The following is a 13,320-nucleotide window of genomic DNA, read 5'->3' as shown; positions in this document are numbered from 1 at the left end:
GAAGCTGTGAAGAGTTTGGGGGGTTAAGTGTGGGCCTGGGGTGTAGGAAATCATGGGGACAAAGGGAACAGCCACGAGAGGGGCTCATGTGACCAAGGAGCATCTTGCAGCTCACACTGAAAAGCAACTCAAGAAGGGAACAGCGAAGCATTTCTGGCTGCCAGTGTGTCCCTCAGCCCCATCTCACCACGTCTGCCTGTGGTTTCCAGCTCTGGCTCCTCTCCAGCACACACCTGACAGCTGCCACCAGCCCAGGGAGCACAGGAATTGTTCTCAGAGGCCACTTCCCCCTGTGGTACCAACACCCAGGTGGGTCCTGTGAACGTGCTTTACCCCCACCCCGAGCTGTGCCACGCAATTGTCTGTGACTGCTGGAGCCAGGGCTGTGAAATGGCAGAGGTGGGGGCTTGATTTCTTTTTATTTAATCTTTTTAAGGCTGAAAGTTATCAGTGCCTGGGGCCGGCGGTGGGGAGGGAGCCATGGAGCTGCTCTGAGCTCCGGCAGCCGCCCGTGCCCGGACACATCCCATGGAACAGGAGGCACAAGAAGGTCGTGGAGATAAGGCCAGCTGAGGCTGTGTGGTGCCTTGTGTGCTAAAAGGGCAGTTTTCAGTGTTCAGAGCAGAGATCATCATGCCGGGAGCGGCGGCAGCCGGAGCGTCCCCGCTCCCAGAGTTCCAACGCGCCCGGATCCGACTCTGCGGAGTCACCCACGGCCTCCTGCTGTCAGGGTTGTGCTTTCTGGCTCCTGCTGAGCAGCCAGGGGATGTGGGGATGCAGAGGAGCACGTGTGGGTGTCTGCTGGGTGCAGGATTGCACGGAATCTCAGAATGGTTTGGGTTGGAGGGGCCTTAAAACTCACCCAGTGCCACCCCCGGCCTTGGGCAGGGACACCTTCCACTGGTTGCTTCAACCTGGCCTTGGACACTTCCAGGGATACAGGGGCAGCCACAGCTTCTCTGCCCAACCTGTGCCAGGGCCTCCCACCCTCCCAGGGAGGAATTCCTTCCCAATATCCCACCTAACCCTGCCCTCTGGCAGTGGGAAGCCATTCCCTGTGTCCTGTCCCTCCATCTCTTGTCCAAAGTCCCTCTCCAGCTCTCCTGGAGCCCCTTTAGGCCCTGGAAGGGGCTCTAAGGTCTCCCTGGATCCTTCCCCAGGCTGAACAACCCCAGTTCTCTGCTCCCCCCAGGATCCCAGACCTTTGCTGCTGCTTTATGCTGGGTTTAACACCCCGTTTATTCCACTGGTTCAGCCCTGGCCATGAAAATCCAGGAGCTGCTGTGCCACGGAGCAGGGACAGCCCAGCCAGGGGGTCAGGGAGTACAAACCCCAGGTCACAGAGAGCCACCACCATCCAAAGGACAAACCCAGCTGTCCCCAGGGCTCATTTCATCGCTGTCACCCACCGCTGGAACAACCGCACGGAGCTCCCAGGCCAAACAGGTGAGTTTATTTAAATAACTCATCAGGGCTACAGAGTTTGCTAAAAAAGAACAACCATCACTCAGACGACATGGAAAATGGATGAAATCCCACGGAGAACTTTGGAGAACCACCGAGGGCGGCGTCGGAGCCGTGACAGTCATGGGAAGCTGGTGGGGAGCTGGGGGTTGGATGGTACCCGGGATGCAGGGAAGGAGCAGCTCCCTTGTCACATGAGGTGGGATCCTCCTCCTCTCAGGGACTTGTCCTTGAGGAGAGCAAAGCCCACACCTTCCCATCCCGGGCAGCAAAACTCTGCACCATGATTTGCTCCCACGGTGTTACGGAGCTGCTGAAGGAAAACCACGGAGCCCCACAACCCTCCAGGAAGGGGGTCTCACAACCAGCAACATCCCACCTGCTCAGACACCCCTTTCAGAGGTGTTACACACCTCCAGGCTTTGCTTTGGTTTTCCCCCCAGAGGGTTACGACAGAGTTCAAGGCTCAGAGTCCTCGGACTCCGAGCTAAGGACACTTGGTGGGCAAAGGAAATCAAACTGTACAGCAGGAGCCCAAAATCCCAGGATCCCCTGGAGAGGACTCGGCCCAGCGCAGGGAGGGCTTTGAAGCCCCTGGGCAAGGGGTGGGCAAAAGTCAAGGTGTTCAGTCTCCTGTAGAAACGAGGGGAAAACCAGTGAGCACTGCAGAGGAGGAGGAAGGGCTCAGAGCAGGCAAACAACCCCACTCCACCCTCCCGGGAGGCAGAGCCCGGCTGCCAAGAGCCTTCAGATGTTGTCCTCCTCCAGCATCTTGTTGACCCCCTCACAGATCCTCTGCAGGTGGGTGCGGTAGGGCTCGGAGGGCCCGTAGAGCGCCGACAGGAACTCGTAGTCCGCAAAGTGGTTGAAGACGTGGTTGATGCGGGAGTGGGACTTGGCCGTCAGGTGCCCGTTGACGGCCTGGTGCAGCAGGTCCCGGCACTCCAGGAGCACCCCCGACATGACCCTGCGGTCGAAGGTGAAGTCTATCTGGTGGAAGCTGACGGCCGTCATGGCCAGGGTGTGGACCTTCTTGCGGAACCGCTCCATCACCAGCAGCTCCTCGGGGCTGAACTGCCCGTTGCGGTACAGCACGCCCAGCTTCATCACGATCTTGATGAGGTTCTTGATGATCTTCTGGGCCTCCTTGCGGTTGTGGGTGTACTCCTTGGTGGCCCGGTACAGCTCGTCCAGGATCTCGCTGCTGGTGTCGTCGATGAAGACGTTGGCGATGGTTTTGGTGGCCATCTTGCTCAGGAGCTTCTTCTGGGCCTGCAGGGCCAGGTTCTTGGTGCTGAAGGTGTCCATCTCTGTGAGGGCGAGAGGCACACACAGGTCAGACCGTGCCCTGCATCTGTCCCACATCACCTGCGAGCCGGGCTAGCGGGAGGTGTCCCTGCTCATGGCAGGGGGTGGGACAGGCCTGGGCTTTGAGGTCCCTTCCAACCCAAACCACTCCACGGCTCCATCATTCCTCACCTTCCCACGCAGCCTTTTGGCAGGAGAAAGAGCACCTCCAGCCAACAGCCAGACCGAGGCAGCTGCTGGGTGCCAGGGCAGGCGAGAGCTGAGCTCACACCCCGGGTTTGGATGGTGGGATGAGCTGAGGGGTGTTCCCACCTTCCCTCTCCCATGGAGAACCCACAGCGAGCGAGGCGTCCCTACCTGAGCACCGCCCGTGACCCTCCATCCCCGGCTCCCTCCTCCGCTCCCGGGGCAGGAAGGGCTCTTGCCCCATCCCTTCAACATTTTTCCTTCCTTAAACCCTGACTCACTTCCTGCGGGGTGAGCCGGGGACAGCCCAGGTGACAGCTGAGTCACCCCCAAGGCCTCGTGCCACGTCCACCCCGGCGCTCGGCGGGGCCGGAGCAGCGCGGCCGGTTTGCGGCACCTGCGGATTTGCGTGGGAGCCCTTCTCCCTGGCACTGCCCTGATCCACCCACACGAGCTCGGACTTGTTCTGCCGCCACCTCGGCTCCCTCCAGCGCCGGCACGAGCGTCGCACGGAGGTGAATAACTCAGGGAGACACAGCCCTCACCTCCAGCCCTCACCTCCAGCCCTCACCTCCAGCCCGGCTCCCGCATCCCGGCGGGACCAAATCCATCACCTCGGGCAGCTCGCGGCTCTCAAAGCCGCCGTGATGGAATAAAACGCTGCCGACCCTGGAGACGCGCCTCGGCCCCAGGAAACTGCAGAGCTACAAATCACGGGGAGGCAAGAACAGCGGGAAAACAACCGGCTCCGGAGCCAGGATGGATGGATGGGCAGAGCTGGGGCTGCTTATGCAAGAGGCTGCACATGGCACACGGACAGCCTGGCAGAGCGGGAAGGGACGGGCTCAGGCTATAAATACATCCCCTGGGAGGGGAGAGGAGATATTTCAGCTAAAGGAGGCTGCCGGTGTGAGGATGGATGGGGATAAATTGGCCACGGATAGAGAGCAGGTTTAGATTGGATATTAGGAAGAAATCCTTCCCTGGGAGGGTGGGGAGGCCCTGGCACAGGTTGCCCAGAGAAGCTGTGGCTGGCCCATCCCTGGAAGTGTCCAAGGCCAGGTTGGAGCAACCTGGGCTGGTGGAAGGTGTCCCTGCCCATGGCAGGGGTAGAACTGGATGGGCTTTAAGGTCCCTCCAACCCAAACCACTCTGGGATTCTGGTGCAGAACTCAGTCTGTCCCCATCACAGGAAGCTCTGTGTCTCCCCTAGGCCAAGCTGCCACCCGGTCCCAGACCCCTTTGGAGATCCCCAATCCTGCTCCTGCCACTCTGGAGCACACACCAGGCTCTCAGGAGCAAATCCCAGCTCCCTGTGGAGCCAAGGCTCACCCAGCCAGTTGTGCAAGGACAACTGTGATGGGCCCCGACTCCCTGAGCATCTTCCAGCCTCCAGCTCCCCGAACCCAAGGGCAGCCAAGGCTCTGTGGGGACGTGAATTACGGGAGCTGCCGCATGAGCCGCCGCCTGCAGCGTTATTTACGGCCCTCAGGAAAAACACGGAGCTTTGGAAGCGCTTCCTTCAAGGGGAAAGCATTGACTTGTGCCAGCGGGAGCCTCGAGCTGAGGCTCCTGCACTGGACAAGACGAAAATGACAACACAGAGGTTGTGTGACAGCAGCTCCCAGGCGAGTGAGGCCCATTTAATGCCAAGGCTGAGTCCAGGAGGTGCCGCCGGAGCCGAGCCCAGAGGGACAGGCAGGGTGGGAAGAGGCAGAGTGGCTCCATCTTCTCTCCCTTGGCTCTAAGGGGACTTCCTTCGGCATCCTCTCCAGAAGGAGCAGGGCTTTGCCACCCAGAAGTCCCCTCCCTTATGGCTGTGGGGTGCCCTGGGCTCCCTGCCGGGAGCCGTGCCTGGATAAATAGGAATTCCCACACCGGGCAACCGCAGCCATAGAGCAAGAGCAAACTCCACCTACAGAGCCCACAGAAAATAGGAAGTGCCATCTCCTGAGAGCTGCCCACAGCTCCCAGATGCCAACTGGAATAACGGATCAACCCTCTGCTCCCTGCAGCAAACAACACCCGGCCGCCCACAGCCCTCTCCTGCTGGGAACCGGGGTGAGGAGCATCGCTGCCGGGGGAAACTGAGGCACAGAGGGGTCCAGGGACCCCAAAAGCGGTATAGGGACCCCAAAAACGCAACCAGCTCCCGTGAGCTGTTCCACAGGTCGCTCCCAGCAAACCCCAAGCAGATCCAAGCTCACCTCCCGTTGGCTCCCGCTCAGCACCGGGACGGTTCACGGGGCACCCTCTGCACCACACTGGGACCTGCTGACTCAGCACCAACGGGGAGATTTTCACCGGAACGAGCCGTTTTCCTGCCGGGAAGGGCCCCGCGACCCCATTGTTCACGGAGGGGCTGCTATAGGGGCGCGGAAGAGGCAAGTCTTGCCCCAAGGAGCAAACACGAGCCTGAAATAACCCACTTCGTTTCCTTCCTGTCGCTGAAGTTTCCAGCCCGGCTCAGGGCTTGGGTTCCCCCCCCCCCTTCTTCTTTTTCAATGAAAACGCCCTCAAAAAAACAGCTTCTTCTTCCGAAAAGGAGCAGCCGGGTGTTGCTGTCACCGAGTCCCCTCCCAGCTCCGGAAGAGTGCAGCGGGGCCGCGGTGCCCGTGGCGGCTTCGGGGACGGTCACAGCCCTCTTTGGGGGGGTTTCCACCCATTTTGGAGGTTTGGGGGGGGCAGTTCTGCAGCCCTCAGCGGTGGTGTGGAGGTTGGGATGTCCCGTGAGAGGACACAGAGGGTGTCCCCGCCGTGGGACGGGTGTGCTCCCCCGGGGATGGACTCGTGCCGTGGCCACCTCCGCCGGCGGTTTGGTGTTCACCGCGCCGGGACGGCACCCACAGCACCTCACCCCACACCTGGCTGCGACCTCGCCCCCCAGGGACCCCCCAAAAAAACATCTCCCACACCACTTTGGGCACAAGCATCAATTAAAGCTCGAGGGGAACGCGAGACTCTCGTCATCCTGCTGGCACCTGGCACCGGTGGCACCAGCACTCGCCGCGGCAGAGCTGCCAAGTGAGCACCAGCTGGAGGTCCTTTATGGAAAGGGGCCAAATCCAGCAGTGACACCGTCCCAATTATCATTTCTACCAGTCCCAAAGGTCCTTCACCTCGACTGTCCCCATCACCTGGTTCCCACCAGCAGGCTCTCCCCCCCCAAATTCTCCCAGTTCCCTTGGCAGCGGGTGAATATTTCATGCAGGAAAGGGAAAGCACTTAAATAATTTATGGAGCAGCGCAGAGGGGGAGGCTCTGCAAAGCTCCAGCTCAGAGCAGAGGCACCTCTGCCTTCTCCTCCTCCTCCTTTTCCTCTTCCCCTCCTCCTCAACAGGGCCATAGGAACTCGGAGTGTCTTGCTACAAGTTCCCTCCAACACGGAAACATCAGTTCCCAACCAGGATAAACATTTAATAGTGGAGATCTCCCCGATTTTCCCTCCATCCCACAAGCTGTTTCCTCCCACCGATTCGGAAAACACCCCTGGCTCTGCAACCCCAGCATTCCCATTCCTCCCGAATCCTTGGCTAAACGCCAAGGGGGTGGATGGGATCCTGCTCCGTCCCCCGGCATCGCTTTCCACCCACTCCAACCCCTATTAATTAATTAAACGCCGCCGCGCTGGATTGCAGGGTCGGAGCGCCGGGAAGTAACCGGAGAGCCCCAGCAGCCTGGCCCCGCCATCCCTGACCCCTCCAGCTCCCACAGCCCAACTCCACCAGCGCTGGAAGAGCGGAGGAGGAGGAGGAGGAGGAGGGAGAGAGGAGGAGGGAGGGCGTGCTCCGCGCCTCGCACGTTGCCATGGGTGCAAAGAGCAGCCGGAGCCGCCGGGCTGACACACGGATCCCACGGATCCGGCGCGTGTGTGCCCAGCGGGGTGAGGCCGGGGAGGAAGCCACTGAGTAAACACCTCTCCCGAGGCAAAAACTCAGCTCTTGGCAAGGCCGGGATGAACCCAGGGCCGGAGTGAGGACCGGGAATGCCGCGGGGCACCGGCACCGCACAGGCGCCGAGCGCGATCCCTCCCTGACACCTCTGGCACCGGGAGCTGAGCTCCTCCATCCCAAAGCCTCCTTCCCGCGTAGATGCACCTACGGGAAGGAGGAGAAGCTTTCTTGGTTTTGCCTGGGAATGCTGATCCGCCCCGGCAGCTCTGACGTGTCTGTGCAAGGAGCCGGGCGGCCGATCCGAGGGGGCTCCGGCGATGCCAACCCCGGGCGTGGGTGGCGGTGAATCCAGCCGCCGCTTCCCGTGGGAATGGGATCCCGGCACATGGGGGGGGGGGGGGGGATCCTGGGGGGCTGATTTGAGGATCTGGTGGCAGTATCAAGGAATTCCCCCTGGGATTACTGTGCCCCAGGGGGAGGCAGCTGCGGTATGGAGAGGAGGAAGAGGAGGAGGAGGTGGAGGAGGAGGTTGAGGAGGAGGAGGAATGGGGGTTATTTTATGGAGAGGAGGAGGAAGAAAAGGAGGAGGAATGGGGGGTTATTTTATGGAGAGAATGGGGAGGAAGAAGAGGAGGAGGAATAGAGGTTATTTTATGGAGAGGAGAAGGAGGAATGGGGGTTATTTTATGGAAAGAATGGGGAGGAAGAAGAGGAGGAAGGGTTTTTTTTTCATGGAGAGGAGGAAGAGGAGGAGGAGGAGGAAGGGGGGGTTAATTTTGAAGCATCTGTCTCGCCTTCCATTTCCTCCTTTTCTTTCTCCAGCTGCCATCAAGCTGCTCTCTCTGGCAGCAACTTCCTTTCCCCTTCGCTCGGAGCAGACGGAGACTTATGGGGAAGTAGAAAACAGAGGGTGGGAGAGGGGAAACTGAGGCCAAACCACCATCCTTCCGTCTGTCCGGCCCACGGTGGGGGTCAGGGGGCATCACATGCTTCCTACCCCGGGATCAGGAGGACAAAGTCGCTCCAGGAGGGAAGAAAACTCCACGGGACAATCAGGATCCGGTGCTGGGCTTGGGGTCAGCAAAGAATGTTTATGGCCCAGATCTTTCCCTGCTCCAGAGGGAGGTGGGTCAGAGTTGGGAAGTTTTTCACCAAACTCTTGCTCTGGGTGGGATCTGACCTCTCCGAAGGGATTAGTCTCTCCGGGAATGGAGGAATTTCATCCTCTGGAGCGCAGGGAGGGGAGGAGGGACTGGCAATGCCCGAAGCCAAGTGCTGCCATGGGGCACCCGGCCCTGTCCTCGCACGTGGGTCTGTGATGACCCCGTGACAGGGGCTCCGGTGCCTTCTCCCGTTAACCAGCACCCACCGGACCCGGTGGTGTTTCCAGCCCCCTCGGATTTCCGCGGGATTTGGGGGGAAATCGCCCTTTCCCCGTGTTTTACCCACCTGGGGAAACCGAGGCACGGCCCGGGGCTGCCGGGAACGGCCCCGGGCACTGCCCACCCGGCAGCTCCCGCCCCTCGGGGCTTCCCAAACCCTCCTTTACCCCCGGGGCTCCCAGGGGGCTGGGTGGGGACGTCGGTGCCCGGTGACACCGGGGAGGGGGGGACACAGCACGAAACGGGCCGGCACCGGGAGCCCCCGCCCCTACGGACCGGGGGAAAGGGATACCGGGGGGGCTGGAGGGAACCGGGAGGTGCCGGGAGGTGCCGGGGGAGGGGGTCTGATCTCGGTGGGCGGCAGAGCCCGGCCGGCCCTTACCTGCCTGCTCGGGGAGCGCGGCGCAGGGACCGGGGCAGCTCCGGTGCCCCCGGCGGGCCGGGCCAGCCTGGGGCGGGGCCGGGGCGGGGCCGGGCGGGGGGTCCCGCTTCCCCCGGCGCCTCTCCCTGCCCGGCGGGGCCCCGCGGCCAGTACCGGTGTCCGCTCCCCGATCCGATCCCGGTGCCCGGTGCCCGGAGCCGGTGCCCGGTCCTCGGTGGAGGTGCCGGTGGCCTGTGTCGATGTCCGGTGCCCGGTCTGCGACGCCCGATGCCGGTTCCTGCTGCCAGTTCCCGGTGCCGATTCCCGGTGCCTGTCCCCGGTTCTCGGATCCTGGTGCCCGATGCCGGTGCCAGTTCCCGGTGCCCGGTTCCCAGTGCCCTGTTCCCGGGCCCTGGTCCTGGTTCCCGGTGCCTGTTCCCAGTTTCCGGTCCCTATTCCCAGTTCCCGGTCCCTGTTCCCGATTCCCGGTCCCTATTCCCGGTTCCCGGGCCCTCCCGCCCGCGGTCTCTCCAAGTCCCGCGCGGTCCCGGGAGCGGCGGGGGCGGGAGGGGGGCGGGGGGCGTGTCCCGAGGACGGCGCCAGCCAATGGCGACGCGGGGCTTGCTACGAAGCAGCCAATGGGCGCGCGCGGACGGGGCTGTGGGCGGGGCCGGGCCGGGCGCGCCCCCGCGGGTCCCGCGCGTGGGACGGTCCCGTTAGAACGGGGAGGGGGGGGAACGGGACCCCCGGGGGACACGGGGGGTGTGGGCATGGGTGGGTGATGGGCATGCGAGGGGCTGAGGGAACACGGGTGGGTGATGGGGACACGAGTGGGTGAGAGAACACAGGTAGGTGACGGGTCACGGGTGGGTGGCGGGACATGGGTGGATGATTGGGACCTGAATGGGTGACGGGGACACGGGTGGATGATGGAGACGAGTGGGCGATGGGAACATGGGTGGGTGATGGGGACCTGAATGGGCGATGGGGACATGGGTGGGTGATGGGACATGGGTGGGTGATGGGAGATAGGTGGGTGACAGACCACGCGTGGATGATTGGGACCTGAATGGGTGATGGGGACACGGGTGAGGGATGTGGATATGGGTGTGTGACGGGACACGGGTGGGTGGTGGGGGCACGGGTGGGTGACAGGGACGCCGTGCCACGGTGCTTATGAGCAACAACTTAGGAGGGCGCTGGTAGACCGGGCTGAGCGAGGGCAGCACCCGGGGGTCTTGGCACGTCCCCCTTCGTCTGGGGGGCCCGACGTGGGGATGTAACAGCCCTGGGAAGGGGGGGACGGGGCGGGGCTGCCCCGCTGCCGGTCGAGCTCTGTGTGTGGAGGAGGGTTTCGGCGGGGGGATCGTGGCTCTCAGCTCATCCCGGTGCTGGGGACCCCCCTCATGCCACAATCCCACGGAGCCATGCCCAGGTCTGCACCCCTATTCCAAGCTCCCTTCCTCCTCCTCCTCCTCCTCCTCCTGGCTCGGCTGGCAGGCGCCACGGCACACGATTCTAATCGCCGAAGGTGGCATTAAACAGATTAAAGGTGGGATTTAGAGCGGATTAAAGTCTGGATTAATGGGAGCCTTGACTTGAATCTTGGTCTCACGCAGCGGCTGGGAAGCGAACCCCAGATCCTCACCGGCCCCCCAGCCCTGCTGCCCCCCACCCCACCCTATGGCAGTGCCCAACACCCCTGGGGCATCACCCCCACTCCCGCTATCCCCAAGGATTTGCTCCCGACCCCATGTTGTGCCGGAACAGCCGGAGCAGCTGTTCTCGCTCTCCTGAACAGTTGTGCCATCAACCTGCCCGGCATAAATCACCCTCCCGGGCTCATCTGGTCCTGCTGGCCCTTGGCAGAGGTGTGAAACCAGCCATTAGCCAGGAATGGCATGGAATGGGCTGGTGGGCTCAGGGAAATGCTGATGGATCCAGGGGTGGTGGTGAATAGAGCTCGAGAAGCGCCGGCAAAACATGGTGGGTTCCTCTTGGCAGGGCTGGTCCCCATCACTGCCTGGTCCTGTGTCCCCATCACTGCTTGATCCTGTGTCTCCATCACTGCTCGGTCCTGTGTCCCCCCTGCTGTCCTGTCCTGTGTCAGCATCACTTCCCCATCCCACACCCCCCATTCCTGTCCCATCCCCTGTCCCTGTTCTTGCCCTGTCCCATGTCCTCATTCCTGTCCTGTCCCGCACCCCCATCCCAAATCTCCATCACTGGGACAACCCTGCAGCTCTTTCACCTCTCTCAGGCCGTTGCTGAAGGCGCAGCAGAGGGTGACAGGGTGGGCACGTGGGGGGCACCCTGTTACCCCCAAGGCACTCCCGTGTGCCCACCACCCCAATTCCCATCTCCGGGACAATCTCAGGGATGTTCCCACGCCTTGCACAGCTCTGCACCTCACTCCAGCCCTGGTGTGGGACCCCAAACCCTCCTGGGGGTCCCTGCAGGGCTGGGGTCACACCGGGGGGAGCCCCCCCAAATCCATGGATGCTGCCCACGTGGATGGAGCAGCCACTGCGGATCAGTGGGGATGGGAGCTGGCGCCGCATGAAAACAGGGAATAAAAAAGAGAAGCAGCAGGATCTGGGCCAGCTCCGAGCGGCCTCTCCCCCCGTCCCTCCTCTCCTTTCAGGGAAATGAAACGGGGCTTTGCAGCAACTCCTCTCCCGCCCGCCGAGCATCGCCCGTCCCCGGGGAGGCTCACGGCTCATCCCGTTCCCTCTCCCACGGCAGATCCCGCCTGGATATCTCTCACACCACCAGTAACACCAGTCGCGGCTGGGTGCGGGGGGCTCCGCTGGGGCCGGCGGGGAGCGTCCCCACGGAGGCAGCGCCTGAATAATTCAGGAGAGCTCGGCGAGAGAAACAGGATCTGCTGCCCGCCGGGTCGCAGAGGAGTGCTGGGAAGGGCACGGAGCAGCTCCCTGTCCTTCTCCTCATCCCCAGTGTCGCTTTGTCACACCTCCTCAAGGACCCTTCTCCACCAGGATCGAGAGGTGGTTGCTGGCGGCACATACCGGCTCCAAGGGGACCAGGAAGCGCCCCAGCGCCCTGCTTGGCTGTGCAGAGGGACAGGATGGGGACACGGTGTCCCCAGCACCCACCTGTCCCCATGGGGATGGCACATGCCAGACCCCAGCAGCTCCTGGGGCAGTCGCTGCCCATAAAGCCACTATTGTCACCGGGGCACGTGTGGGGTGGGGAAACCCCCGTCGCGGGGCGGTGAATCCCTCAAGCCCTTCCCTCTCCAGCATTTTGCATTCCCACCGCTCCCTTCCCTCTCCGCACAGCTGTGCCCGGCCACAATGGCCCCTTCTTGCCGCGTCACCGGCGCCGGCTGCGCTCCCTCGGCCCCTTCCCCAGCCCCGAGCCACCCCGCTGGCAGCCGAGGCGGAAAAATTCATCCCAGGAAAGAAAAAAATCCGTCCTGGCAGGCACCAGCTCCGGGGGAAAGCCACGAGCAGGGTCAGCTCTCCTGACCGGTTATCCCAGCGATGCTCCGGGATTTTTAGCTGGCTGTGGATGGAAGGAAAGGAAGGGGGTGGAGGTGTCACTTAGGGGTGCTGGCAGCACCCAAAGGGTGGCTGCTGAGACCATGGGACTGATCTAAAGCCGCGGGGACAGGCAGTGGCTGTGGCACGACCACCCAGCTCCTGAATCCTGGAATTGTATCCCTGAACAATCAAGGAGGAGAAAAAAAACAGGCAGAGCTCAGCACTGGCACCAGAATCCTGGTGGCATCCCGGTGGCATCGGTGTCACCAATGCAGGCAGGACCCGGGGTGATAATGGGGAACTGACAATTCAAGGTGCCCCAGGAATTTGCTGCTCCTCAGGCTCCCAGACCCAGGGAAGGGTGCAGCCCCACAGGGATGGGGTGGAAATGGGGGCTCAGGACCCGTTGAGCTGGAGGGGTGACACCGAGGGTGCTTGGTCACGGGGTGGGGGCATCTTTGGGGAGGCGAGTGCAGCCCAGTGGAGGTTGATGGGGCTGGGTGCTGGTGGGTGTCCCCAGGATGGAGCAGGACACACCACGAGCTGCACCCCAACATCGCTTTGTCACCGCACTCTGGGGGACACCGGGGCTGGTCCCCAGCTCAGAGATTTAACCTCTTTGCTCCCGGTCCTCCCCCAGGGCAAAGGGGTTTCGTGGGTCCCCAGGGCCACATGCCTGAGCAGCGCAGTCCCCTGCCACCCTCCCGGGCACCCCCACGGCACATCTGGCCCCGTGCCACAGCTGGAGCGGGCGCCTTCTGCCTCTGTTTGTTCACAGCGAGCGCCGAGGCTCGTGAGTTAATTAAAGCTCGATCGAAACTGTCGTCAGGCAGTGCCGCTTCTCGAGAGGCTGCGAGCGCTTCCCATCCCCCGGGAAGGGATGGAGGAGGATGCTCAGGATGCTCCGGGGGAGAGAGACACTCTGGGGAAGGAGTTGTTGTGATCACCCTCCCCGGGAGGAGGCAAAACTCCAAGCCCGTCTTGGGGACACCGCGTGTGGTGTCGTGTCACTGCCTGAGCGTGACCCACTTACCCAGCTGAGCCCCGGCTGCTTAATTTGGGGCTGGGGGCTGCTTGGGGGGGGGAGCCCTGCCAGGCCGAGCCGTGCCGTTCCAGGCCGAGCCGAACGCAGGGCCCCAGGCGCGCTCCGGCCGCGCCGGCCGGGACAAAAGCGAATGTAGGTTAAGCACAAAGTGCTGCGGAGCCCGCTCGGCAGCGCC

The 13,320-nt window shown here is 62.7% G+C and overlaps 1 protein-coding gene across 1 annotated transcript; it reads right to left on the bottom strand.

Annotated features, from left to right (window-relative positions):
• Positions 1-1,431: 1,431 nt before the first annotated feature.
• TNFAIP8L1 (TNF alpha induced protein 8 like 1) lies at positions 1,432-9,075 on the bottom strand. Its single transcript, XM_027706124.1, has 2 exons — positions 8,616-9,075; positions 1,432-2,774 (listed from the first exon to the last, which is right to left on the bottom strand). The coding sequence occupies exon 2, from the start codon at positions 2,770-2,772 to the stop codon at positions 2,212-2,214; it is 561 nt and encodes a 186-aa protein (XP_027561925.1). The 5' UTR covers positions 2,773-2,774; positions 8,616-9,075; the 3' UTR covers positions 1,432-2,211.
• Between the last annotated feature and the right edge of the window lie 4,245 nt (positions 9,076-13,320).

The sequence above is a fragment of the Neopelma chrysocephalum genome, unplaced genomic scaffold, assembly GCF_003984885.1.
Source record: "Neopelma chrysocephalum unplaced genomic scaffold, ASM398488v2 Primary Assembly neopelma1_365, whole genome shotgun sequence".
Taxonomy (NCBI): Eukaryota; Metazoa; Chordata; class Aves; order Passeriformes; family Pipridae; genus Neopelma; species Neopelma chrysocephalum.
The sequence above is the reverse complement of the archived record's forward strand: the minus strand, read 5'-3'. Positions and strand labels throughout refer to the sequence as shown.

Coding starts and splice junctions, on each gene's coding strand:
- TNFAIP8L1 (XM_027706124.1), bottom strand. CDS start 2,772: ATGGACACCTTCAGCACCAAGAACCTGGCCCTGCAGGCCCAGAAGAAG.